Raw genomic sequence first — 27,642 nt, 5'->3', positions numbered from 1 at the left:
ATATGACAAAAACATTTGTACTTATTAAGAGGCAATGATTTGTTGTAGTTTTGTCAGCTCCTTCAAACGTTAAATAAATGGCTAATACTAGGGAAATCTTAAATCAAATTTGCAAATTAAATGATGTGTCACCAATAATAAATAAACACATTAATCAACACTTAAGTAATAATCCGCTCATCAACGTTCACATCATTTGATTTACAAAATTTAGTTTAAAATTTGGTCTTCCTAGCATTAATCTATACAATAAGAATTCCAGCACCTTAGAAACCGCATCTGATTCCTTTCACACTTGAGAAAAATATGAACTTTACTTCTACGAATTCAATATCTATATAAGTATATTTTAAGACACGGTTAGCTACAACTCACTACCAAACAAAGAAAAGCTATATGGATTCGCTGGGAAACCATCATCAAGGAGGTCATAACATCAACAATTTTGAGTTGCAAGACTTCATAGATGATGCAAACTTTGATCAATTCATTGATATTATTCGCGGTGACGGTGAAGATCCAGCGGCTAATTTTGATCCTGACCTTATGATGAATGGCTGCTTTGATGATTATAGCCTGTTTGGTCAAGCTGGTTCTACTACTCCACCAGGTCTTATGTTTGGTTTTAATGATGTAATTGTATCCGATCCAACTACTTCTTTGTTTGCTACACCAAATTTTGATGGAGAAATGAAAGGCGGGGAAGAAGAGTACTATAATGACGGGGAAGATTCGTCTGGAACAACCACAACCATGACAACAACGAAGAGGCAAAAGGTTGACCGGTCGCGGACTTTGGTGTCGGAGAGGAAGAGGAGGGGGAGCATGAAGGAAAGGCTATATGCATTGCGGTCTTTAGTTCCTAACATAACCAAGGTAAAGAATACATATCCAATCCAAAACTTGTAAATGCGTACACAGGCTTAAGAACTTTATATACTTTTGCGGAAACTATCTTTGAAGAACAAAAGTTATGTGTGCATGATTGTTGTTTAATATGTTGGAGATGTATATACACAGATGGATAAGGCCTCCATTGTTGGAGATTCTGTATTGTATGTACAAGACTTGCAACAGCAGGCTAAGAAGTTGAAAGCTGAGATTGCAAGCCTTGAAGCATCCTTAGCCGGAGCAGATGATCGAGAAGGACATCTGGAAGGATTAACCAAACCTAATAAAGATTCAAACAATGACCAGTTCTTTTCTAAGGGCATCCTTCAGGTTAGAGTAATGTTATTTGTACCACGTCTATTAATCATCTTTCTAACCACCGGTTTACTAAAGACAGACTCACTTATGTATGTAGGACCCACTTGTATTAGAGAGGTGGTTAACAATATGGTCATATAACAACAATCTCTGATTGTTCCAACAATCAATTTGTGCAAAATTGTTGAAACTAAAATAACTAGTTTGCAGATAGACGTGTCTCAAGTGGAGGAAAAAGGGTTTTATGTGAAGGTGGCATGCAACAAGGGAGGAGGAGTGGCCATATCACTTTACAAGGCACTTGAATCCCTAACAAGCTTTGATGTTCAAAGTTCTAACTTAAACACAGTTTCAGCTGACAGATTTGAAATCACATTTGCTTTGAATGTATGTATAAATATGTTTTACTTTCTCTGATCTGTTGGCAATTGTTACACTTCTAATTTTACATATACACTACTTAAAAACAAGGTATAAAAGATAAGTGTTAAAATTGCTACCCTCTCGATGTCGTCAAGTGTTCAGTCTTTGTCCTTCTTATTAATTACCTAATTGTTAATATTTGTCAAAAACAGGTAAAGAAATGCGAGCAGGACGTCGTCAACCTGCCAAATTTGAAACTTTGGGTCACGGGTGCTTTTCTTAACCAAGGTTTTAAACTGGCTTCTGGATTCTCAGCCTAATCTCTCATATGCATGTATGTTGTAATCTGAGTATTTAAATTAACCCAAGTTTTCATATAAAGCAGAATGTAACAAAAAGGTCTAGTTATATAGGTTTCTACTTGCCAAAGAGCCATGAACACATGCATGCATGCAACGAGAACAATTTATGCTTTGTAATTTATCATTTTCAACCATCTTCGACGCCCATCGATACATGTATAATATTTCTTTTGTGTTATTCTATCTAATAAATTGTTTCTTATCTAGAAATATGTTTTTAGATTTCCGAATATGGTATTAATTTCCTGTAATAATAATAATGATTAAGGTGTAAGTCAAATATACAAATCGATGATGATAGTAGACAAAGAGCTTTAACTGAAGAGCTAAAAGGTTGCTGGAGGGTCGTCGAGAAATTTTTTTAGTATAACGTCATATATTACCAGTTTTCTGTGTTATAATTAAATGGACGACACAAATGATATATTAGTGATTTAGTCTGGAAAATCTTTCTTCAATATACTTAAACCGATAGTGGTTCTTGACACCTGAGTGTTTTGCTATTTGACACCCATTTCTTCATAACGTGTAAATTGACCCTCTTCTAATACTTCAGCTAACAAAAAATAAATAATAACAAAAGTTGATGAGTTAGTGATTGTAACTGAGCTCTAATATGGAGGTCGTCCGCATCACCACCGACATACATTTTTTTTTTTTATGAATGATCTATAAATGAAACTTCGAGAACGATTCTTATCTATGAACAGTACAGTGAGTGTGAATTTTTTTATATTTGTTTTTAAACTTAAAGAAGAGAGGAAGAGAGGAATGGGGAAAGGGTGAGAGAGGTTTAATTTTTTTTATTTTTTTTAAATTAGAAGTGTTAAAATTACTTGTAAATGAGGTTTAAACAAGAAACAGCAAAATTTTATATTATAAAATTACAGTATTACCCTTTAACTTTTTTGTTGTGATATAAAACTAAATAAATTTTGCACCCTCTTTTAGTTAACAAAAAAAATTCTATTACTATTATTAATATGTAGTTTAGATTTAGATAAAAAAAAAGGCGATCAAAACGAAACCGTGATTCCAAATTTGGAAGGATTCCAGAGAGTGCCAAACAGAAGCCAAAGAATCCTCTCTGAAGTTTTGCATCAGAGGCCGGTGCAGAATACACCAACAATACATCAACCAATACGTTTTGCATCACCCTCGACAACACTAATAAAAGTTGGGGAATTAGTGCAATTAGCACTTGGAATTTCTAGATTCAAAGTCTTTTTGAAGGCGTCGCATTGAACCGCGAATGGACTGGTACATTGAGTGGTGAACATGTCAAACAGGGAGGAAGAGGAAGATCACTCACGATCCCTGAATCCACTACGCTCGCTCGTGAGCCTTCTGAAAGCAATCCCAAACATGCTTTAAATGATTGGCTAACTATTAGTATAGTGAGAGAAGTAAGATTGCCCAAATTGACATTGCAACCACATCCATCATGGTGACCATCTAGTGCAACTGCGCAAAAGCTCCTTCCAAGATATGGAAGCGTCACAACACCGCCACAATTTGCCCGTATATTTTGGCATGACAACCATACTGTAACAAGGATTACGGGCCAGCCGAAATCCAGGGCATCCAGCGGCATGCATAGCTTCTTAAGCAAGCATAAATAAAGAGTGAACTGTCACACAAGTATGACCTTATGTTATCAATATGTAATATAACACAGGATCTACATATATTTGCAATTACACAGAAACAAGCTATAAGTTGTAATTATAAATCTCAGAGTACTCTCTCTCTCTCTCTCTCTCTCTCTCTCTCTCTCTCTCTCTCTCTCTCTCTCTCTCTCTCTCTCTCCTGATGTCTTCTTATCTCTCTATAGTCTATATCTTTGTAAACTTCAGGTCTATATATTGGGTTCCCGCTGTAAAAAAAAAATATGATCAATGGAACTATGGAGGACTGATTTTGAAACCCTAGTTCAATCCTACATACAATTCAAATTCAGCTTTGATAGCCTTTACAACTGAAGAAAAGATAAAACTGAATAGAAAGGAGAAGGGATGCTACTGCTTCTTAGTTTCTCATATTTTCTTCTTAATTCATCTAGTATGAAATTTAAGTTGAACCGTGAACCAGGTTCTCAAAATGGCATCTGTTTGATGACAAGGGCACTGTAGTTCTGACACGGATTATAAACTGGGGCCCTCCACTGAACCCTACAATCTTGGGGGAAGGAAACACTGGCAATCGCTAATGAGGTACCTTGAGGTTTAAAAATACGACCAGAGGACAAATCGATGTGCCTCAGCCACTCCCACTGAGCCCCCGTTGGTTGTTTTAATAACTTGTTTGGGTCATACGAAACTTATTTATATGATTCTCAAAATTCAAAAACCATAGGTCTAGATTTGCATTTTTGATATGTGCAAAGTGACAAACGTGAATTTTTGTCGTTCACAGAACAGAACTGGAACACGGTATCCCAAAACATAGAACGATAGAGTCAAGTCGACTTTAATGCGACAAGACAATAAAATATAAGATTAAACATCTTCTATCTACATATTACTATCATGTTTTCTTTTAGAAAAAAAATTAACATGATAAAATGGAATAACATTTTTGGATCTGATGGCCTGTAGGACCCGAAGTTAACCACATGATGGAATCCAGATCATGAGAAGTAGCATTTGATTTTTAAGTTTTAAATAGAAGGAACCGCCATTCCAGTGTAAGAGAGGATAAAATAAAGACCAGAGAGCATACCACGGCTCTGAAAAGCTTCGCTCAAGCACCAGCCACCTAGAGGTTCAAGAATCAAACAGTTCCTGGAAAACAGGCAGACCAGAAAAGATTAAAGAACTATTAGTAAGTTTTACTGAAATGACGTCACCAAAAACAATACCTGGCTGCAAATGAGAATGCTCATGTGAGTTTTGAGGTTGAAATTTATCAATCACCATATGCAACATCATGTATATCGATGAAAATTTTAGCCTGCATGAATATCTTCAATCATCAGGTTCAAATTATAACTTCAGAAGATTAACAGATCCCAACCGTTTGGGATCAAAGATGAAATTCTGTATAGTCATCCAGCCCTATCCAACCGAACGCTCATATCATCTATCAGATCGACAATAACTTAACTATCCTGGCCACCAATGCAAAACATTCAGCCTAATGTTTATGCTTACTAAAATGCTCTATACAACTTGGCTAATCCCGAATCTGCATTAAACATGGGTAAGTTTAATCCATAAAACAAAAAATAAAACAAATGATTATAAAAAAATTTAGAAATGGCAGGTACTGACCTGACCGTAATGGAGCCAACTAAATCTGCCTTTACAAACTCAGCAAGGACAAAGCTAAATCCTAAGATATACAATTCTGACTATGTTAGAACTCCATCTTGACCAACACAGTTTCTCTTGGACATGACCTGCAATGTTGTCCCTTTTGTAATCCAAGCGGTTACTTCAGGTTGATGTTCGAAACAACCAAGAGAATGTAAACTTCCATCTTCCAGTTGCACACCATACACAAATGGGAGCCTAAGGGTAATGAAACTCTCTGGAGGTAGAACCACTTGGGATCCGAGGTTGAACTGCAACTTCTGCTCACGTTCTGGGATTGAGGGAGGTAGAGATGATGCCTGCAAGTAAAATGATTGCAATAACATGAGAACAAAGATTTAAGTTTGTAAGAAATATCTAATAAAGAAAAAAGGGGAAAAATTGTGTAGAACTAGCAATACATTTTGTAAGAATAAAAACAGCAACAATGAACAGGTGCGTGTTACATGCACACTGAACAACAATAATAAACAACATGAAGGATTTGTGATTCTGAAACAGAAACTGAACCGAGAGATACTAGCAAATTGATTTATTAAGCTTAGAGAATTCTAACTATTCAGGTGTCAATTCTAACTCTTCAGGTGTCAAATTGTAAAATAAAATATACCAATAAATTAAGGTAGGCAATATCATTAAGGTCATGCATACTATAATTGAGGAGGGAGATAGAAATACCTCAAATTGTATAACTGGGCAAGTAGCTAATATCACTGGAAAGGGAGGTGTGACCTACAAGCAGAATCTTTAGTGAGCATCGGTAAGGGAGAAAAACATTAGCATAAAACCAAACCTCCTTTAGTTAGGTTAGGTATAGCATATTCTGGATATTAAAAATGGTGCTGCATATTTTAAATGCATGTAATAGGAAAAACCTTGTAGATAGCCAATCCAAAGCAATAAGCTTAATGACTAAAACAACCTACTTATTAACTATCTGTAGAATGTAATGAGAAAAATGGATTATAAGAAACATTCCATACCACAAAAACCCTTTGAAGCTGTGATATTGTGCCAGCAAACTTCGTCTTCAGTGAATTTTGCTTATCCCTAGAGAGCTTGCAGTGTGGGCAGTTCATATAGATTGGTAAATTTCTATTCAACATAGAGAAAGCACATCCACCATCATCAAGGCTAATCGACTGAAAGCTCCCTTCAAGACGTTTGGACAAATTCTGGACTGGAGATGCATTAAAAGATGTGTGATTCTGCTCCTTCCCTGGTCCTGACTGCATTAGCCCATCTATATGCAGATTACCAATAGTTACTATCTCTTTTGACTTAGTTACATGTCTCTCCTTATCTGCACCGGTAGCAGTAGCAATCCTATTTGAATTGCGCTGAACTTTACCATGGAAACCATTCCTACTCATTTTCGAATTATCCAGCAGGCTATGGTCTAAGTTTTCCTGAGATTCTTCAGGCAATTGATATGAGGACCCAAGCTCATGAAGATGCTCTGGATTTAATAGAAAACGGTGGCCATGGGGGCACTCATGCTCAAATCCAACATACACTACTACCTGTTTTAAAGAAGGGTTCATTTTGAACTTTTCACCGCTATTCAGGTTAACAGGAACTACATTACTACCTATCTGTAGATAGGGGTCACCATTTGTGCTGTTGGTCTCACTAAAGTTTTCCTGAACAGATAAAACATCTTCAGATTTCCGATTTCCATTATCACTAGTCCGTTCTACACGCTGATCCATTGTCCTAGTTTTCTTGATAATCTTATCTAAACCCAATGAAGACTTTTTCCTCGGCTGGATAGGAGGAAATCCTGAATCTACAGTCGCTGTTCCAGCGACAACCTCAGAAAAAGCTTTACGCATGGTAAAATTGGGAAGACCTTTCCCAAAACTGATTTTATTATCATCAGACACTACGTCCTCTGCAGGTTTTCTATGACTTGCTACTCCAGATTTTAACTCCCCTGTGTACAACTGCACACCAGCTTTAGATTCAAACTTGAGGTTGGATTCTGACCTAACTACTGAACCTTGTTGCACTGCACTGGTAGGTAACTCATTCAGGCTTTTCTGCTTTCCCAAATGTATTATCCATTTCAAAAGAAACTTCTGAGTGGAAGAAAACCCGCTTTGAAGCAAGCCTTTAGAAGGTTCATAGTACTTTGCAGCACCAATGCGGACCAAATTCCATGAGGAAGGTTGAATAGGGCCTGTATTGCTTACTTCAGGCAGTTGAAGTGTGGGAAGGTGCTTGTCACAATCTGGGAAGCAATTGAAAGTAATGTTTGCTGACTCGAAGTCAAAAGGATCAGATCTTAGCTTCCGTGAACGACCACAAGAACATGCGTGAAGGAAAACATATCCACTGGAATGTTGCTTCACAGGAACTCCTGAAAGTGATTCACTAGCTTCAACATCATGTCTCTGGTGCATACACGGTTTTCCAGTCAAACTAACGGCATCACACAGTTGCCTTCCAGATTTCCAGATGGATGTGCATTCATCCTCCAACTTTTTTGCAAACTGTTGCACTGCATGTCCTTTCACCATTGAATGGAAAGCTTGCAAAGCCTTCTCTAGATGGGCTTCATGCTGTGAAGTTGGGTAACAAGCAGGCAAGTCTTTGAGATAAACCTCTTTAGCAGCTGGAAGAGTCCTTTCACACCACAAAATTGAAAATTTTGTGTTTAGCCTTTTACCATTCTCCAGGCAAGATACTGCTAAATCTAGAGGATCCGTACCTTTTGAAGAAACTCCTTCAGCCTGCTGTGGAACAGTGTTTCTTAGCCGAAGTTTTCGTTTGCTAATTTCAGTTTCATATAAGCACCCACCTTTTGCAGAAAGAACTCCATCAAGAATTTGTTGACTGGAAGATAACCAAATTTGGAAATTTGGAAGTTCAGGAGTAGACATCGTCTTTCCAGATGCAGCGGATGAAGATGCAGCAGATGAAGATGCAGCTGATGCAGCGGCAACAGCTGCAGCAACAGCAACCATACCTACACCAGCAGTTGAACCACTACTGGAATTATTTACCGGTCCCCCCCTGCCTCTTAGAATATCAGATTGTCTGTAAATAAAATCCTTGACTGATATGATATCCTCTTTGCTTGCATTCTGACCATGACTTTCAAGCAGAAGAGAATCTGAGGTTGCCTTCCCATTCAAAACATCTTCCACAAGTCCTGTGGCAAATTCAAGAGATTCACCTCTCTGATTCGTAGACCTATCTAACAATAGGACAGCCCTTGATGCATCAAGGGAGAATAAAGGTGCTGAATTTGAAGCACCCCCGCTTCTTGACCCCGCATGACTGCTTTCAGAACCTGAGAGTGTTCTACACTTCTTAATTAAGAAACGAATCTGTGCTTCAAGGGATGAATGCAGTTTCTTCCGAAAACTGCCCTCAGATTTACTCACAGGGCGGGCAAGCACAACCACTGAACCCGAACCTTTAACAGGCAAGCTTGGCCTTGCTAAACTGCTCACACTAGACGATTGATTAAGTGAGGATGTATCTGCTGACTCCTCCAGATTAGAACTGGGATTTGGCGCATCAGAGAAATCATCAATAAAAACAAACAGTGTGACTGGGGTACACTGTCCTGGGAACAAAGAAGTGTAGGAACCTAAACCTGACATAAGTGAAATGGAAGAAGCATTGCGAGTCAAGATGCCACCACTTCTACCTTGAGAAGAATTGCTAGTGGAGGTAGCGGATGTGGTAGGCCGTGAGGATGACGTTGAAGGTGGCCTGGACGAAGTTGGCTGCACAGTTCTAGATCTCACAAACGGAGCCAAAGCATGCTTGGCAGCTTGTAACACTCGAAACTTTTGTAGGAGTTGCGAATCAAACTGTGATCCCTCCAGAATATATACTATTACATGGCAAACCTGCATTACTCATTGGGTTAATCACAGTTAAATTAACCATTCACCGACATTCGTATCTCCTAAACATTAAAACCCCAAAACTTCCTTTTCAAAATTCTAACTGCTCCAATACAAAAACTGGTCATGTACTGAGTACAGATTAGTTCTTGTACTAGCAACTAGATACAAAACAATGCCCACGAAACCCGTTGTCTGCAAAATTTTCACACAGATTTTTTGCAATACTCCGATGTTTATACACAATTATAGAATCCATTTCTGTTAATTTCTGTACTACACCATAACATATTACAATCCCAACATCTGAACTGAAATGCTTCCTCTAAGAAAAAGAGAGAGAACCAAAAAAGCAACAACTTACAGAGAACATGAAGAGCAGCGCCTGAAGGTCCCCAAAGTCATGCTCTTCCACTGAAGAGTCAAAACCCGACCTGGAATCCGAGAACCCATCAGCCACGGCGGGGCACCGGATAGAGCAGAACTGCAAAAACAGAATGCCCTTCTTCTGTTCATGGAAGTAACTGATTCTTCGCCACCTAAACCAGTCCCTGAGCTCCTCTTTGTCAAGAAAGAGGCTTTTGTCGAGATTGCCCGACCCGAACACGTTGGAGTCGAGGATCCGGTTGATGAGTTGAGCAGAGTCGTCGGGGCTCCGGCCAATGAAGCCCACGACGACAACACCGTCGGAAGAGGGAGGGTCTGCGGAGGAGGGAAGCGGAAGGGTTTGGGTGGGTGAATTGGAAGTGGGTTTGGCGGTGGGTGTAGGAGGTGGGCGGACTAGGACCCGCATGGATGATGGGTTTAGGTTTGGGTTGGGGGTGCCCATGGATGCAAATTGGAAGCTCCAGGATTCTGGTTATTTGGTTTGGTTTATTTGGACTTCCATTGACAACGGATACAGAGGAAACGGAGGAACCTATAAAGTGAAATATAAGACCGTGAGAATCACACAACATTTTTTTATTTTTTTATTTTTTGGTAACATATAAACAAAATATCGAAGCTAACATATAAACATACAAAAATGGGCCTAAAACAAAACAAAAACAAAAAAAAGCCCAAAAACAGTTGGGCCGAAATAAAAACACATCATTTGAAACCAGAAGCTTCTACTGCTTTCTCTACGGACACAATTCCAGGCAATCCATCCGATTCCTTGTCGACCACCGAGTATCACCTCATTAGACGCCACATTCAATCCTGATTTGCTATCTGAGCACAGCCATAAATGAGGCGAATTTTTTTTTAGTTAAAGGCCAAGTTGTTACGCTAAAGTGTTTGTCAAGTGATTTGGGCTAATTTATGTTCCAATAGTAACGACATAAAGGTGAAATCTTTTGGTTGGTATCCAAACATAAAAATTAACTTAATATCGTTTGTAGCTCAATTGGTAAAGAATTTTCACCATTTGGAACTCTGAATTTGATTTTCGCTATCCCAAAATTAAAACTAAAAACATTAAGAATAAAAATTTGGGTCCGAAATGGTATCAATACAAAGGTAACCACTTTTTACGGCACAAAATGGAGAGCGGTTAAACCCAGAATCTTCCGAAAACTGTTGAAAAGAAGGAACCAAAGTCCCAAATAAAACACCAAAAGCGCCCGAGTGGCAGCTCCTCACTCTCATTTTATCATCTCAACCGCACCCAGCCACCACCCAATCCAAAGCAAACAATGCAAGCAGCTTCGGTGGTCATGGCAGCTCAGACTGTGATGCCTTCATCCCCCACTTTCTTCTCCCAGCTTAAAAACCCTAACCCTCGCTCAATTCCTCATTCCTTCTTCCATGGCGTCTCCCTCAAGCTCCCACTCAAATCCCAATCCATGTCCTTCGCCGCCGCCGCCCCTAAGCCCCTCACCGTCGTCGCCGCCACCAAGAAAGCCGTCGCTGTCCTCAAGGGCACTTCCAGTGTTGAAGGAGTCGTTACCTTGAGCCAAGAAGACGATGGTATCTTCTTTAACTCTGTCCCTTCAATTTGTGATTGCGCTATCGATATCTGTTTCCTTACTCTGATATGGGTTTTCGATACTATTGCTGAATGTTGGTTTATATTCTAAAATGGTCAACTCTGCTAGGTTTAATCTCATATTGTTTTATGTCTAAGAGAATGGAAATGTTGAAAAGATTGTGTGTCGGTTTGAATTTTTCGCGGTTTAAAACTAAATTTGGATTCTGCATATTGGGTAGTGAATAGGTTGTTTGGACTTAAAGCAATAGTTTAATCTGTAGATTTTCTTGTTATCTAGTTTCAACTTCTATTTGTTGATAATTTGAAGGTGTGGGTACTCAAATCTTCCCAGACTCGGATTATATTTGATTTAGTTGATTGCTGTTTCAATTGTTCCTTTAATTGTGTGTGATTGGTCTGCATTCCGTACTCAGAAACTTGCGTTATCTGCACTCATAATTTCAGTGACATTTGATGGTGCAATGACTGCTTATGACTGATTGTGTTTTACTGTTCTTAGGTCCTACAACCGTGAATGTTCGTATTACTGGACTTACTCCCGGGCCTCATGGGTTCCACTTGGTAAGTGTTTTTGAATTAGCTTTTGGCATCTGTGAATTAGTAAACTTGTTTCTAAGTGTTTCTCTTTCTTGTGTAGCATGAGTATGGTGATACGACAAATGGATGCATATCCACAGGTAGGATCAACTTAAGCTTAAAATGTTAGGGTTATAATATTATGTTATATTTGTGATTCTATTTTGATGCCATTCTAATTAATTTCTTTTCCCCTTACTAGGAGCACATTTCAATCCTAAACAGTTGACACATGGTGCTCCTGAGGATGAAATCCGTCATGCGGGTGACCTGGGAAACATAGTTGCCAATGCTGATGGTAATTTCATATTTTAATTCCCTTTTCTAACTTTTTTTTTCCAATATCACAATCCAGTTAATGTACTAAGTGATTTATTGTGGGGATGCAGGGGTGGCAGAGGCAACAATCGTGGATAAACAGGTAATCAGCTTGGGTAATACTTTCCTATAAGAATGTGTGTACCTTCAGGGCATGTTTATCTTTATCTTCATACAAGTTTTGGTTTGGTGTCTGACATTTTTATGTTTTTTGGTACCGTATTCACCTTAGTAGTATTTGATTACTAAGATTTTGGTTTTGGCTAAAATTTGTAGATACCATTAACTGGTCCTAATGCTATAATTGGAAGAGCACTTGTCGTTCATGAGCTTGAGGATGATCTTGGAAAGGGTAAGTATGTTTATAATCAACTTGTTGAAGAAACTTGTAACTGCATTTAAAGCATAAGTACAGAAATTTTACGTGCAATGGTAGTGTATGGTTGGCACTGGAAATTAACTCTTTTTATCCTTTTGAACAAACCATTTGGGTGGGTAATGACAAGAAAAGTTTTTCGTTCCCTTCCATTTTCATTTGTTGGGGGATGTAGAAAAGCAAGTTACCACCTTTGATGTTTCTTCCTCCCTCTTTGTATTACTTTCCTCAATCACATTTGGTTTGCATTTGTAGGTGGACACGAACTCAGTTTGAGCACTGGCAATGCAGGTGGAAGATTGGCATGTGGTAAGCAAGAAAATTTGACTTACAATTTATTTCTCTGTTCTTGTTAATCCCTTTTCTGTTTTACTGTTTGAAAGAAGATTGTATGTTGTTCCTTTTTCTAGTTGTGAGTTGGAAGAATATGATAAATTGATGATGAGGAATAATATTCTCAGGAAATAGGGTAACTATTTCATTAGACATGGGCCTTTGTGCATAATTATTTCATTAGATGTAGCACGACAGGTTTTCCTCTAATGTATGCCTTTATGATGAGTGATAAACTAAAAGAAAATGCCCATGACTAACTTGTGTTAAGGTGCTATAACATATGAAATTTGTGATCAACAAGTTTGTTATGCATAGAGCCTCCGGAAACATTATACCTTTTATTAACGTTCTATTGGGTAAATTTGAGGGATAACCTTTTATATTTGTGCATGTCTTTCTGTGTGTGCGTGTAGCATAAAATTAGTAACTCTTTCAAAACCACTAAACATATTCCATGTTTAATAAGGGTCTTGAGAAACCTTGATATTATTAGCTTCGGTGTTTTACCGTATCTTGTATATATGGATTATTTTAAATCAATAAATAAAAATGTACACTGGCCATGTTTTCTGTTGAATTATATCCGAAACTTTGTAATTGTTTCAATAAAAACACAGCCAACTAATTTAACTAAAAAATTGTTGGAATGATGAATTGCAAATCTTGTATCTGTTGATGAATTCTTTTTTGTCCCAACCTATGGGTGGAAATTCCTATATGGCCGAGCATGTGGATGCCTGTTGCAGTCTATAATACTTGAAGGACATAATCCAATTGATAAGGTGACTTCAAATATGACATATTTTGTTGGGAACTCAGACATGGGTTTGGGCCAAATAGTCTCTGTATGGGAGTCATCTGAGATACTTATATGTTGATAAATGGCTAGATCGCAATAGATTATAGATGCATTCATGGAGCCGTTCTGCTTATTTAATGGGTCATCAATTACAATTATTCTAGGATTAATTTCTCTCATCGTTAGCCTCATAAAGGAGGTTTTCAGAACCATTCAGAGAATCCCTCTCTCATTCTCTCTCCTATTAAATTGTAGTTCTAGTGAATAGTTAGTAAACAGTGCAAAGGGAATTGGGTTGAGAGTGAGTATCTTGTGCATTTTGTTCCGGTCATAGTAACGGCGGCGTATTCTTCATTATTTTTCCATTGCTTAGGTGCTCTTTAAATGATAGGCTTTGGTAACAACATTATCGGTACACGTAATGGTTTATATTAGGCGTACAACAGCTATGTTCAACATAGGAAGAAAGGAAGCGGTGTATGGTTCCCCCCCTCACCCCACCCCGCCCCCCCCCCCCCCTTTCTCCCTTATCATCTTAGCTAGTTTGTAGTCCTGTGAATGTCACTTCCAAGTGAAAAATGGTTTCATGGACCAAATTAAGCGTACTATTTGTTGTTCTCCCGGCCGTGGAACCAATTCCCACATCAAAAGATCTGGGCCTAGACATCTTGTAGTTGGGCACACACTCAGACACATGCATTTCAGTCATATCCTAGTTAATTACTATGGAGGATGGTTAAGCAGATGATAATTAAGAAAATGGTTTCCGAGTTTTTCTGGACATGCTGTGTGTTTACGTAAAAAAGTACAGTTGCTTTAAATCTACAGGTACATACTGCTTCAAGTGCCGATATTGGTTGAACTTTCTTTTGTGAATCCCATAATCACTGTATCAATGAGTTTTAACTTGAATATGTTCTCCAACACTGCAGCATACATGTAACTTCTCGTAGGCTTGTTTCTGTAATTTCTGTAAATTCTTCAATTTTCTTCACTTTTTATTGTGATCTTGTGTGTGCAGGTGTGGTAGGTTTGACACCGGTGTAATCGGAACTTCCTTTCCAATCAGTCAGCTATGTAGAATTGGCTGCTGTCGTTCTAGAGTTTGTCAAATAGAACTTAAACTATTTAGGGTGTAATGTTAAATTATGGACAAATTCATCGTAACATTTGTGGAGTATTTTGATCTTAATAAACTTTGAGTTGCTATGTTTGCAACATAAATGGAGAACACGCGATTGACTTTTGGAAGCAGCGAGATTGGATTTATAATGTTCTTTCATCCCATAAGATTGAGCATGAGTCTTGAGTCGAGTATGCCTGATTGAGCACAATTTTCTTCACTTTTCATAGCATTCTTTTATCGAATGCGCACAAAACTACGTGCGCATTCAATAAAATTAGAATGGCACATGGAAGATTTCATGCTGTGAGTGCAAGGATGCATATAAATGAACTAGAGTTGCACCGTTCGATAAGATTGAGCATAAGTCTATAGTGTTGTTACCGTAATTCACCGGATTTGGATTGTGAATGGCATAGTTCGAGACTGATTACCTGACCGGTATGTGCAAACAGTCATGAAAACCTAGGCGGCAAGACGCCGGGTTCTGTTTTTTCGGTTTGGTGGTAATGAAAGGGAGGGAGGGAGGGAGGTTTCGTTTTTGGCCTTCTATTTTGGACAAAGGAAGAGTTATAAAAGAGCAGAAGGCTTAGTTTTGCCTTTTGTTTCTTCTATTTTCTGGTTCAAGGGACCTCAAGTGGCATAACAAACTTCCAAGCATGGAGCCGGGCTGCTAAACCAGCTTGCTTTCTCTTGTCACAACTTGTCTGTTCGTCTGATTCTAAGTCCATTGCCTTTTAACCTCATAATTAATTAGACCTATAAGTAGATTAAATTTGTCAAAGATCTACTAGCGGATTGTAATGGAGAGTCCACATTGACATTGATAATTGAATAGAAGGTAATACTCTTAGCTACCAGAGTTACAAGCCCGACAATATTGACATTGTTTGAGACTATGCTAACTTGTCATAGTTGTCTTGTGAACCCTCTTTTGAAGGGTACACTTGACACCATGAACACTATCCAACCTTCTTGTTAGTTGATAGTGATTAGTAAACTTTAATCACGAGTTGTTTTACATTAACTCGGGGTCCTACACAAATAGCTAGACACACTAGGCTTAGTAGGCTAAGCTAATATTTTTAATCAACACGTAGCTGGTGGGATTCGTGCCATCATTCTGGTAAGTGTAGCCAACAAACTGTTTCTCTTGTACCAGATCTAATAAGCATCTCATCAATCGGAATTGCCGGACCTATCTTAGGCTCGAGGGAATAATATAATAGGGTTTAAATTTCGCGATTGATCTCTATCGTTTAGGTCAGGTTTTATTTAGTCCTACAATTTTTGTGACTGTTGTTTACACTTTTTTTATTTTATTTTTTATGAATCGATATTTATTGAACATAACAAACTACATAATATCCGGACAGAGGTGATCATGAATAAGGACAAGAGGCTCCTCAAGCCAAACAACTTCACTACCAATGGAAATGGCAAACTTAGCTAATTTATGGGCAACCCCATTACACAATCTTGGAACCTGTTGAAACTGAACCGGAGAGACCAACTCGGCAAAGAAACGAACATCCTTCGCTAGCAGCTTAAAGCCAGAAATATCTGGAGAGGGATTATTAATAGCCATAATAGCCGACGCAGAGTGACTGTTGTTTACTAATCGTTGCAATTGAATAACACATCTATTAGTCTGCTAATTTAGATTGACGGAAATGACATACGGGCATTTTAGTCTCTTTACGTTTTATAAATATATTAATTGAAAATCACTTAAAATTAAAAAATGTAAACACAAAAGCCTAATATCCACAAGAAGATGATAAATATGGAGAAGATCAAACTAATTACTGAGACTACTTTTCCCACCATCTAATGTGTTGGAGTGTGATTAGGATTTGCTTATTTTATGGTTGAGCTAAAAGTGGTTAAGTCATGAAATGAGGCAGGTACGAAGATACAATTTGTATTTTTAACACTGTAGTACTCAAAATATAGGGTAAATTACAAAAAACTACCTCAACTATTGGTCCAACGACACTTTTATACCTCATCTTTTAAAAATGATAATGTCATACCTCATCTTACGAATTTGTGTCAATGTCAGACCTAACGTGGCCAGAGACGGGACCCACTCACTAATCCAACTGGATTAAAAAATATTTTTTTTTAATAATTAAAAAAATTAAAAATTAAAAAACTAAAAAAAAATAAAAAATGGCCTAAGGGATCCGGCCTTCCCTTCCACCCACACCAACCTTTTTTCTTCTTCTGTTCGACAGCCACCAAACCCTTCCCTGTCCCCCCAACCTTACTCCACCACACACTCTCTCTCTCTCTTCTCTTTGTCCTCTCTCTGGGATGCTGTCTCCCTCCTCCATCCCTCTCCCCACTCACACTCGTCCTTCCCTCACCAACACCTCCCAACCCGACCCATCCCTCCCCTAGTCCCTCCATACCCAACCTTCCTTCACCACCCCACCGCCGCCTCTCCTCCTCCATCTTCACCACCCCACTGAAGAAACCAAAACAACCAAGCAAACAAAAATGCAAAACCCACACCCAGATCCCCTTCCCCTCCTACACACCCATCACCCTCCTACCTTCTCTCCACCTAGTCCCTCCTCCGTCTGATTCACCGTCGACCCCACCACCTCCTCCAACCTCTCTCTTCCTCTCGACCTCTCGATTTCCTCCTCCTCTTAGCCGCTAAACCCCTCCTCTTAGCCGCTAAACCCCTCCTCTCCTTCCCACCTCCGCTCACTTTGCCTTCAGACCCTTTTCTCCTTCCTCTCTCCGTTGCTCTCCTCCTTGACATCTGTGGTTGCAGAGAGAAGAGGGAGTTAGAGTAGAGAGAGAATGGAGAAGATAAAGAGAAGAGAGAGAGAAGGGTTGGTGCGGGTGGAAGAAAGGAAGGCTCGCAACCCTAGGCCTTTTTTATTTGTTTAGTTTTTTAATTTTTAATTTTTTTAATTTTTGAATATTTAATTATTACAAATATGTTTTATTATTTTTTAATCCAGTTGGATTAGTGAGTGGGTCCCATCTCTGGCCACGTCAGCATTTAACAGAAAAACTGACGGAGGTCTGACGTTGGCACAAATTTGTAAGACGAGATATGACATTGTCATTTTTAAAAGATGAGGTATGAAAGTGTTGTCAGACCAATAATTGAGGTAGCTTTTTATTATTTACCCCAAAAAATATATATATATATATATATATATATATATATATATTTAAAACGTAAAGTATTAGTGAGCTTTAGTTGAAAATTTTCTCAAAGATGTATGCTTATTTGAGGAACAATCTTGTAGGTTATTTTAATTGTATTTTGATAGGACTATCTATTTTTTAGATCTTTCTTTTATCTATTTTTTAAAAATTTCCTCTAATATATTCACAACAAATATCTCAAATCGAAAATTATATGAGTAAATGATGGTTATTTTAGGGTTTCTTGGAAGTATCATATTCATAAAGTGTCTTCACCGTAAAGTGTCCTCCAAATAAAACTATATAGAGGTTCTCGTAACCATGTACAGTATATGTATGTAAGAGCCTAATTTATATAAGGTATAAGTTTGGCACAAACAAAGTCCTTGTGGTTATAGAGAAACCTCAAGTCATTTTATTCTCCTTATCTTATGATAATTATGATTATAATCCTCTTTTTCTATGTTGCATAGTTAAGGATAATGTTGTATTCTCTTTTAGGAGAATGAGCTCATTCTCTCACTTGCAAATAATGTATCTGTATCGTAAAAATTTCAAGATCAAAACCGTTCAATCTCTTAATAATGAGAGAGCCATGGTGGAGAATTGGAATAATGAGAAGAAGAGGCCCCCTGAATCATGGTAGTATTTATTTGTAGATTATCCTCACAACAAATCATTCGAATCGAATATAGTTTAGTCATCTACATGTATCAAACAATCAACAATATAGGTACTATATAACATATTAATGATAAACCGTTTATTTGTTTGATACATTTGAATGACTAATTAAACAATATCTGATACGAATGATTTTTTTTGTTTGTAAAGATAATCTTCAAATAAAGATTAATAGATTGGACAGTATCTAGTCACAAAAATTTTATGATAAAGATATATCATTTGTAAGTGAGAGAATGATCTCATTTTTTAAAGTGAGAGAACCTTATGCGGAGGAATGCAAGTAATTATAACTTCCATCAAACACCACGACTTTTGAATGGAGTAGTCCTAAATTACGCCATCACTATTACTAGTGCCACTAATTATTCAACCAGAAAGAGAGTCCACAGAGAGGGAGATCTGATTCGGCAGATTGCTTTTGGCACCGTTGAGCTGTTGTTAGGGTTGTGGCTGGTGTGTAGTCAAAGATTGTAATGCTACAGCTAGTCATGTTTCGTGACGTTGGGATGTATTCAAAATAATTTGTTAGTGGTTGCTTGCATTACGTATCTCTATTGCTTTTCTTCTCTTTTTTCGTTTTCTAGAAAAAAATTAAAAAATTAATAATGCAATTCCTACCTAATATTTTGTTTTACCAGTCGTATTTGAACTCTTAAATTTTCCTAGCAATGTGAGCCAACTCCTAAAAAAAAACTTGTTTAGCTTGTAACATTTGCATCCAGACACTTTGAATATTTACTTGGCTACCAAGGCATCAAAACTTTTACTCATTGTTTTGGAATTTTTTTCAGCAATATTTAGCACTTAATGGTACAAAAAATGAATAACAACTTTTTTTTAGTACATAGGAGAGGGGGAGTTTGGCTAAACCACACAATAGGCATCCTAATTTGGTATCGAATTCATCATCCAAGAGATTCAACTTAAGATCTCTCACTTCTAAGCGAAGAGATATACCACCAGACAGTAGTACTAAGTGTCAAACAACTGCTATTCAAAATAACTGAACAATTGGAATTTTTTATGTAGCACTTAATGGCTAAAACACGCGTAACACTGAGTGCTACATAGCATTGAAGCTGGTGGTGGGATCAGAAAATTGAAAAACGAAAAACAGGGACCGAAAACCGAATTGAATTGAAAAAAACCAAATTGGTTGAAAACCGAACTGAAACTAAAAACCCGAAAAATATTAGTTCAATTTCTATTTTGATGGTTCAAAAACCAATCCAAACTGAATGAGAACTAAATTAATACTTATTTGTTTATGTTGAGTATTCATTTTTAAGCCTAATTTCAAGTCAATTATTAGCCTAATTCCAGTCCAAGACTAGGGGCTCATTTGGAAGTGTTATTAAAATGACCGAAAATGCTTTTAGCGAAAATCTTTTTGGATTCTAAAAGTATTTAAAGTGCTTCTTGCAAAGTTATGTGCTTCTTATAGGAAGCACTTTAAGTGTTTTTTGAAGATTCACTTGCATTTTTACTAAAAATCGGTTCCAACAACATTTTCACCAGAAACGTTTTCAATCATTTTAAAAGTACTTCCAAACGAGCTCTAGGTAAACCCAACTTTAGGCCTAAATATGCTGAAAGTCTTATTCCCTATATTTATATTCTTCATTTTCTCTCCAATTTCTAGTTAAAGAGAAAACCAATTTGAAAAAATCAAAACCGAATGGAATTGAAAAAAATTGAGCTAAAATTTAAACCGAACCGAAATATATATTGCAAAAATCAAACCTAACCAAATAGTAATTTCGATTTGATTTTCAGTTTTGACAAAAAAAAAAAATCAAACTGAATAAAACCGAACCCACCCCTATATATACAAAAAAAAAAATTATTCATTCCACTTTCTTTCATCTTTGAACTTTTGTCGGTTGTAAAAAATCAAATCCTGAAGCTATCTTAAAAGAAATTTTAAACCATTAAGTTAAGAGGAGTTAAAATCCAATTTTAAATAGATGTTGAGAATAATGATTTGGAAATTTTGACTTCTAAACTGGCTACGACATTACTACCTACTTACGCCAATTACCTAAAACATAAATACATGAACTGATCATACGGATGTAAAATAAAGGTCATCCTTTTTTTTTTATTTTATCTTTTTCTCATGCCCACGTAATTTTTGTTTGGTGTGGAACTTGCAAAGTAGGTAAAAGTTCAGAACCGAAATTATACGTACAGAGTCAGAGTGAATAAATTCTATATCCATTGTATTATCTTCTCCAAGCAGACCTCCACTAACATCGCCTCTGCGGCTTGGATTGAATTATGCCCTCCTCGTTCAGTCTTACTGGAAGGATAAAATATGCATGCTTTGCTTTCCTCCACCACCGCCACACAACCACCATCCAATAACAACAGCACCAAACTAATGGCTGCATGCATTTTGCATTGGCCCCTCGTGCATTACGTGCTCGGTGAACTGACCACATAAATCTTTCTGTGCCAAGAATCATTGCCCAACTATTGATGATTTTTAAAATATAGTTATGTCATAAATAGTGGGGATGGATTCTTCTAGCACTGTTGGACAAATTAGATTTAAGTTTGGACTATAATTAAGGTTCGTCAAGTAATTAAAAGAAAAGGTGAACAAATAAAAAAGGTGAGTTTTTATATTAACGTATGGTGTAAAATTAACAGTATAATAAAATAACATATCGACTCGATACATGCACGTATGCACTCAAAACAAATAAAATCCTCATTTTGTACGAAAATAATTTACAATGTACAGAGATCAAGGAGGTTGGAGTTATTTGCAAGTAAAACTCTGCTACATGGTAAACACTCACTAATTATATCCCAAAAGTTCAATTAATTAGCTGTCAAAAAATGTATCAGTAATGTATATCAAACTAACATCAACAATATAATTTATCATTTCTGTTATTTACATTACATCTACATCGACCTCTACAAAAGTGAAGTTCATGTGCAAGATATTTAGAAAAGTGGGGTTTATCTTTTTTGGTAAGATACGTAGTTAGTAAATTATGCACTTATCTTACCCACCATAAAAAATTGAGTAAACGAAATTTAACACTAATTAGTTCATATGGTCTGCTTAGTCTGTCAATGTCCAAGCATGGTGTACACTACCCACCAAAATATCATCGACTTTGTGATATTTTTTAGAAGGACGTGCTTGGTTGCAAGTGAAAAGGCTTTGCTCTCACTTATGAGTGGCTCACAAGTCACAAGCTTCTCACACTCCCTCAGTGACATCTCAACTGTTAAAAAAAGTGGAGTGCGTATCAAGTCCCCCACAATACTTCATCACCTTCATTGTAAAGAATACCACATTATTACTCAATTGACTAAACTACTGAATTGGATTATTATGACCCTCCCACCCCCAACACTTTTCTCCAACTTCAAACAACGTGGCCAACAAGTTGCAATCACCAAATATAAATTCGATCGGATAAATGTGCGCCATATGCTATAGTTTTATTCCTTTTTTTTTTTTCTTTTGAGGGAGCTTTCTTTGACCACTCAAACTATATGTAATGTGTAATGTTGGCGTACAGATTATGGCACCTTTTCAGAAATCTATGGATCGGTCATCATCACTGGTTGTTGATGCCTTCAAAATGACAAAGGATTAATGACTTTCACAATGACAAGCAATCCACATGGTTAGGGGGTGTAAGGTATAACTGAAATTTTTTACTTCAACCAAAACTAATCCGATATTTAATTTTGGGGAAATTTTATTTGAACCCATGTAACCTCTTTCTATACCCAACTTACTCTCTACACCCATATTATTTTTAATTAAAGAATTAATCTCTCTTTAAACCTAAATTTATTACCTAAAATGTCCTCCCATACCCAATTCAAAATGTTTATTTCTCTTTACACCCATTTATAAAACAAAATTTCAAACTAAGTAGTTTTGTTTTCAAAGAAATTCGAAAGTCAAAAATCTTCTAGGCCCTATGTACCTGCTCGCAGATGCAATTGCAGTATCTGAGCCAAGAAAGAGGAGGAAAATTTTCACGAAGCTATAGAGCGTTCATGACCGACAATGTTGAACACAGTGCTGAACTTCAATTCGTGTTGACTATAAATTCTCTCCTAGTTTTCATGCAGGTCCTTTTATTTTGAGGGGACCCCTTGAAGATTTGAGTCCAGAGCACATCACCCAACCATGATTATAGAAGGTTGTTGACAATTGACATAAAAGATGTGGCATGTAACTTAGGTACTTCTTCAAGGCTTTTGCTTGTTTTATATGTTGTTTATTTAATTCGAATGGTTTGAGAGTGAGATGTTGGTTCATACAACTCCTCCATCCTTGCTGGAAATACGGTTTTAGCCATCAATAAAAAAAAAACTTGTTTTTATGAATAAGAGTTATTAGGGTTTTAGACGGAATGAAAGTAGGATAAACAAGGAGTGCTGGTAACGTTTAATTATAATGTGTGGGTTTATTGATAAATTGTAGTTTTATTATTAATTTCATCTTGTTCTTGATGGTAATTATGGAAGATGATAAAACAGACAATTAACATTTAAAATTTAAGTTGGGTGTAGAAAGAGGTTACATGGGTTTAAATAAAATTTCCATTAATTTTGACATGAGATACAATTAATCTTGAAACTATTTTTGATGATTTAAAAAAAATGCAAAACTAAACGTCAAACTTTTTTCCAAATTTATGTTTATTTACCATGAATGATAATACAATGTATGAGTATCATTTACATTATTGACATATCCCTCGTTTACTATAACACACATGGAATAAAAACAATAAATTTCATTACCAGGGATTTTTGTCATACCTAAATAATTTAGGTATTATTCCCGCATAATCAATTATCTCATGCGATTCCTATTCCTGAAAGTATAAGTAAACATTGAACAACTAGATTGAGAAATTCTGGAACCTAAATGCTTTATGGTCTTATCCATTTCGATAATTTACATAAATCTGTTATCAGTGTTGATGCAGATTTGGTGGCTGCTTAAAAATTTTGACATAGTAAATCTCAAAATATAAAATGAATATATGTCATCCCCGAATGAAAATTTTCTGTTCTTTTTCTTCAGTGGTGGAATCAAGCACTTAGCTAGCATATGTAAGAGAATACATTTATATTCTACCACTTGAGCTAGAACTCCCACTAAACAAATTTCATCTCGGTTGAGTGGTCGAGTTATGAGATAAGCCATGTGATCGATTAATGTCTCTGGCTTCACATATCAATCGGGACCCAAATATATGCTCCAATATCGATCTTTGGGGTTATAAGCAGCAAATCACGTGAGAATATTAATGCAAATATGGACATATTTTACTAGGGTTACAACTCTGGCAAACTATTCAGTCTAATTTGATTGAATGTTGCCCTTAATTAGGAAAGAACAAAACCCCCAACAATAAACCTAATCGGATTAAAGAAAAAGTATGCAGCCACATTTTTCAGTCCTATTTATTTTCTGATATATGAGTTGAGCCAACGCATTGTATTTACTATTTAGTATGTGGAGTAAGTACATAAATTAAAGATGAGATTACTGCAAACTAATTACATCCATTGGACTATGGCGTTATACTCTTCAAATATTCCATTTTTTTATCTAAATCCTTCTCAATTAGTCCGAGTACAGATTGGCACAAAGAAGAAGAATATCTTAATTTTGGTACACCATGCACCTTCCTTTGTGCTTTATGAGAAACGAAAACAGCAACAGTAGTAGCACTAGCAGCATCACATATACAGTAGTACTTTACGTGCCTCACACGACTAATTAATCACGTTTATCTGTTACGCCAAGAATATCTACCTTACATTGCCTGCTCATTGTCTCACTACTGTTCCCTTAATACTTAATTTGGAAATTTGGATGTCATCCCTGTATACTTTGTGTTCCTAAGAGGAAAACAATCAAGAGTTTCATTCTTGTATACTTCACAAATGCATGTAATTACCTACAAACTATATGTATTAACTATCAAATATACAAGAGTTGTTTTTGCACCCACGAAAAGGATCAAATAAAAATCGCATATACTTAGAGCCACTTCACCCCAAGAAAAATTGCTTGAGCAATTAGGCTATCCAATCCCCCAAGCTCCCCAAACCACTCTAGCCCTACCCAATCAACTGGGCTCCAGGGGAGTCTGACTCACCACACGGAAGAAAGGCATATGTGCTTAAATGCTTGAATGGTGCATGTCGGTTATATAGATTCCTTTTTACACATTTTAAGACCATCCTTAACCCATGGAATAAAGCTTAAAATATAAGCTTTAAAACCCTCCAAACCATCTCCAACCGTTGGGCTAAATAAGCCATAGGGAGAAAATATATTTCTAGGCTATATTTCCCCAGGAATTTGAGTCCGGCTTAAATTATTCTGAACCCTCAAACTGTCATATTGCAAACTCTTTTTTGTTTTTTACTTATAATCTAACGGCTATGATTAAATGAGATTAAATTTAATCGTAAAAAAATAATTTGACGGTCCAAAATTAAATCTAATGTCTAAAATTATTTAAATCAAATTTAATTTAAAACTTTATAAATACCTGTGGATTTGTTTGATTTTTAATTGCTTGTCGGACTTTAAATATTTTTAGATTAAAATGTTCATAAAATAAATTAGGATAACCAACCTAAATTTTATTTTTAAAAAAGGTACCTAAAAAAAAAAAGGCTAAAATCATTATTTAATGATTAAAATTTTAAGCCATAAGGGTTGGAGGAAAAAAACAGTTTCTGATTTATGGCTTAAAATTTTTTGGCTTAAATTTTTAAGCTTTATCCCCAAGAGTTGGAGGTGGTCCAGTGTATGTGTATCACACATGATAAGTATATTTTTAGACCAACAAAAAGAAAAGAAATAAAACTAAGAAGAGTTTCAATTTTTCCAAAAGAGATATTAGGATTTTTAATGGGACAAATTTTATTATTATTAAAGGGAGGGCAATGATTCAAAACTGTTACAGTAATTTAGAGAAGGGGAGAGGGACAGTTTTGAACACGGAACACACGAGTGAAAACTATATATTGTACCAGTTCAACAATTGGAGCAGTCTATTGTAAGTCCCAATGCAAAGAAAATATACAAAATTTAGTTGTACAAAACAGTGGTCATCTATGAAAATTTATTTATGTTATTACCATAAATAAATCCACAACTTAAACTTGAAGTATCATGAATAATGAAGGTTCTGTTTGAAAATACCTCAAAATATAATGAAATTTCGAATAAAAATGTAAGCGTTTCGTGACAGAAGCCCATAGCACGTGTTATTTTCTTCTTCTAGAAAAACACTTGTAAAAAGTGCAAAATGAAAATTTTGAACTGCCAATAACAATTCTCTTACCAAATTTGAGGCCAGTCATTATCAACACTCATCCTCCTCCATCACTTGAACTGACCCTAAATGCTTATGTGTTCTTAACATTTTCACTTACCTTTATTATTTCTTCCTTGCATTGCTCTCGGATTAATGCTTAAGTTTAACCCATAATTAAACTTTTCTTCAATCACAAGCAATCATAGTCTAATTAGAGCTTCAACGTCAACGTAACATAATGACGTGCGTTATATAATCATGAATTTCTTCCGAAACTTTTCTTGTATTGCAAGGAATTCATCTTTAACAACCCTTACGAGGCCTATTCACTCTAAGGGCTTGTTTGTTGGCTTCACTAAGGGTGTGTGTAGTCCTATGTTTGTTACTTACATGGACTAAGTTTAATGGGATAAAGCGGGACTCGCATGGACTATCTCCTTCACTAGGAGGTCTTATAGCGAGACCTCCCGAATACCATGGGATTGTGTTGACTACAAAAATTACAAAACCTACGTGGCGCGCAGGCCGAGTAACTAATGAGCTAACTACATCCTTCGGTTGAATGCGGGGCGTGCCAACTCGTCGGCCGAGCTCGGCCGAGGAGTAAAATGTGATGTCGCGTTGGGTGCGCTATTGACTTCTGTATCTTGCGATTGCGACCGAGGAAGGAACGCTCTCGGCCTCTGGGTTCTATAGCCTGAAGACAAGGCTACTAATTCTACGAAGTTCACAAATCGTCGGACCCTGATTCGGTCACTGTGATTATATTCGTAAGAGTATAAGCACGCCGAATCGAGACCAAACTATATTGGCACAGGTACTCGAATGTGATGTATGTCTTGATGGTAAACGTAGTTCGGCCGTTGGAATGCCGAACCCTGAAACTTACTTGCGAGTATCCAATCATAAACTTACTCGGCGTCCAATACACCGAGCAATGCAACTCGTAACACCCAACTACGCCGAAAAGGCTTAGTCAGATGACCTCTACCAACAAAGGTTCGAAAACCCTTCTCGGCCGAGACTTAGATAGATAATCGGTCGACCTCGACGCAATGCTGTTTATCCAAACTGAAGGTGTTTCTCGGTCGGCTGATTCTGCGGCAGCAGTGCTGTTTATCCAAACTGAAGGTGCTCACCGGTTGCTTCCACAGTGCTGTTTATCCAAACTGAAGGTGTGTCGGCAGGAAAAGAAAAGGAAAAATCTCAAGGTGTTTGAAAGGTTTTGCGCAGGGCAATTGTATGCTGATGTTGAAGGGTTTTTTCTATTCCGTGATTTCTTGTATTTATAGCACCCCATCCCTTGAGATCAATTCGCGTTCTGATTCAGATTGGGAGTCCTTGTCCCATTTTACCTCTGACTCGGATAATCCAACTCCTACTGGGATTCTGAATTTTCCTCCCTTTTGGGGTTTTATTCCTCGTTGGTCGAGAATCCTGGTCACACCAGGATTTCCTCGACCTTTCCTATTCATCTGGACTACTTAGGATAGGATCTGGCCGACCTTGCCACTTGGCCCAAGTTTCATTATTCGGCCCATAGTATTTGTCATTACATTGGGCCCATCGCATCCTGCTGCTCGGCCCAATAATATTTTGGGCCCAAACATTGCCCCCTCGCTTCTAAGGTCGCCGACTGTTAACTCTTGGTCGAGCCTCGGCCTTGAAGAAGCGAAAACATTTATTGCTTTTTTGGACCTTACTTCATTAATGACCATTATTCCTGCATATTTATGAGACATGATTGCACCTTCCTTGTTGCCCCCGACGCGTGGCCACGTGTCAATCTTCCGCCGCTCTTAAAAGCTTCAATCAGGGGCCTCGAAACCATGCACT

General features: G+C 37.1%; 3 protein-coding genes across 6 annotated transcripts; 2 read left to right on the top strand and 1 right to left on the bottom strand.

Moving 5' to 3' along the window:
* The first annotated feature begins 390 nt into the window (after window positions 1–390).
* LOC103961647 (transcription factor FER-LIKE IRON DEFICIENCY-INDUCED TRANSCRIPTION FACTOR-like) lies at window positions 391–2,106 on the top strand. Of its 2 annotated transcripts, XM_009374225.3 has the most exons (4): window positions 391–876; window positions 1,021–1,221; window positions 1,420–1,596; window positions 1,785–2,106. In XM_009374225.3, the coding sequence occupies exons 1-4, from the start codon at window positions 397–399 to the stop codon at window positions 1,890–1,892; spliced, it is 966 nt and encodes a 321-aa protein (XP_009372500.2). In that variant the 5' UTR covers window positions 391–396; the 3' UTR covers window positions 1,893–2,106. The 2 variants fall into 2 exon arrangements, with proteins under 2 accessions (XP_009372500.2, XP_048425563.1); XM_048569606.1 differs by lacking the exon at window positions 1,420–1,596.
* Window positions 2,107–2,879: 773 nt separating this feature from the next.
* On the bottom strand, window positions 2,880–10,019 carry LOC103961646. 3 transcript variants are annotated; one of them, XM_048569055.1, is made up of 7 exons: window positions 9,476–10,019; window positions 6,232–9,114; window positions 5,927–5,980; window positions 5,207–5,547; window positions 4,795–4,886; window positions 4,656–4,717; window positions 2,880–3,564 (listed from the first exon to the last, which is right to left on the bottom strand). In XM_048569055.1, exons 1-4 carry the CDS (start codon window positions 9,938–9,940, stop codon window positions 5,287–5,289), a joined length of 3,663 nt encoding a protein of 1,220 aa, XP_048425012.1. In that variant the 5' UTR covers window positions 9,941–10,019; the 3' UTR covers window positions 2,880–3,564; window positions 4,656–4,717; window positions 4,795–4,886; window positions 5,207–5,286. The 3 variants fall into 3 exon arrangements, with proteins under 3 accessions (XP_048425012.1, XP_018506508.2, XP_018506507.2); XM_018650992.2 differs by lacking the exon at window positions 4,795–4,886; XM_018650991.2 differs by lacking the exons at window positions 2,880–3,564; window positions 4,656–4,717; window positions 4,795–4,886 and adding an exon at window positions 4,893–5,120.
* A 734-nt stretch (window positions 10,020–10,753) lies between these two features.
* On the top strand, window positions 10,754–14,745 carry LOC103961645 (superoxide dismutase [Cu-Zn], chloroplastic). Its single transcript, XM_009374220.3, has 8 exons — window positions 10,754–11,064; window positions 11,586–11,647; window positions 11,724–11,763; window positions 11,865–11,960; window positions 12,052–12,083; window positions 12,257–12,332; window positions 12,612–12,665; window positions 14,513–14,745. The coding sequence occupies exons 1-8, from the start codon at window positions 10,791–10,793 to the stop codon at window positions 14,536–14,538; spliced, it is 660 nt and encodes a 219-aa protein (XP_009372495.2). The 5' UTR covers window positions 10,754–10,790; the 3' UTR covers window positions 14,539–14,745.
* Window positions 14,746–27,642: the final 12,897 nt, after the last annotated feature.

Source organism: the organism of the source record quoted next, unplaced genomic scaffold (genome assembly GCF_019419815.1).
Source record: "Pyrus x bretschneideri cultivar Hongxiangsu unplaced genomic scaffold, Pyrus_bretschneideri_v1 Contig5, whole genome shotgun sequence".
Taxonomy (NCBI): Eukaryota; Viridiplantae; Streptophyta; class Magnoliopsida; order Rosales; family Rosaceae; genus Pyrus; species Pyrus x bretschneideri.
This window is presented reverse-complemented; position numbering and strand designations above follow the sequence as displayed.

Bases quoted from the DNA above. Each gene is read 5' to 3' on its own strand.
- LOC103961647 (XM_009374225.3), top strand. From the start codon at position 397: ATGGATTCGCTGGGAAACCATCATCAAGGAGGTCATAACATCAACAAT. The intron at 1,222-1,419 runs GTTAGAGTAATG...ACTAGTTTGCAG, and splicing joins TTTCTAAGGGCATCCTTCAG to ATAGACGTGTCTCAAGTGGA. The intron at 1,597-1,784 runs GTATGTATAAAT...TGTCAAAAACAG, and splicing joins AAATCACATTTGCTTTGAAT to GTAAAGAAATGCGAGCAGGA.
- LOC103961645 (XM_009374220.3), top strand. From the start codon at position 10,791: ATGCAAGCAGCTTCGGTGGTCATGGCAGCTCAGACTGTGATGCCTTCA. The intron at 11,065-11,585 runs GTATCTTCTTTA...TACTGTTCTTAG, and splicing joins CTTGAGCCAAGAAGACGATG to GTCCTACAACCGTGAATGTT. The intron at 11,764-11,864 runs GTAGGATCAACT...TCCCCTTACTAG, and splicing joins AAATGGATGCATATCCACAG to GAGCACATTTCAATCCTAAA.
- LOC103961646 (XM_048569055.1), bottom strand. From the start codon at position 9,940: ATGGGCACCCCCAACCCAAACCTAAACCCATCATCCATGCGGGTCCTA. The intron at 9,115-9,475 runs GTAAGTTGTTGC...TGAGTAATGCAG, and splicing joins CGCTGCTCTTCATGTTCTCT to GTTTGCCATGTAATAGTATA. The intron at 5,548-5,926 runs GTATTTCTATCT...TTTTACTTGCAG, and splicing joins GCCCAGTTATACAATTTGAG to GCATCATCTCTACCTCCCTC.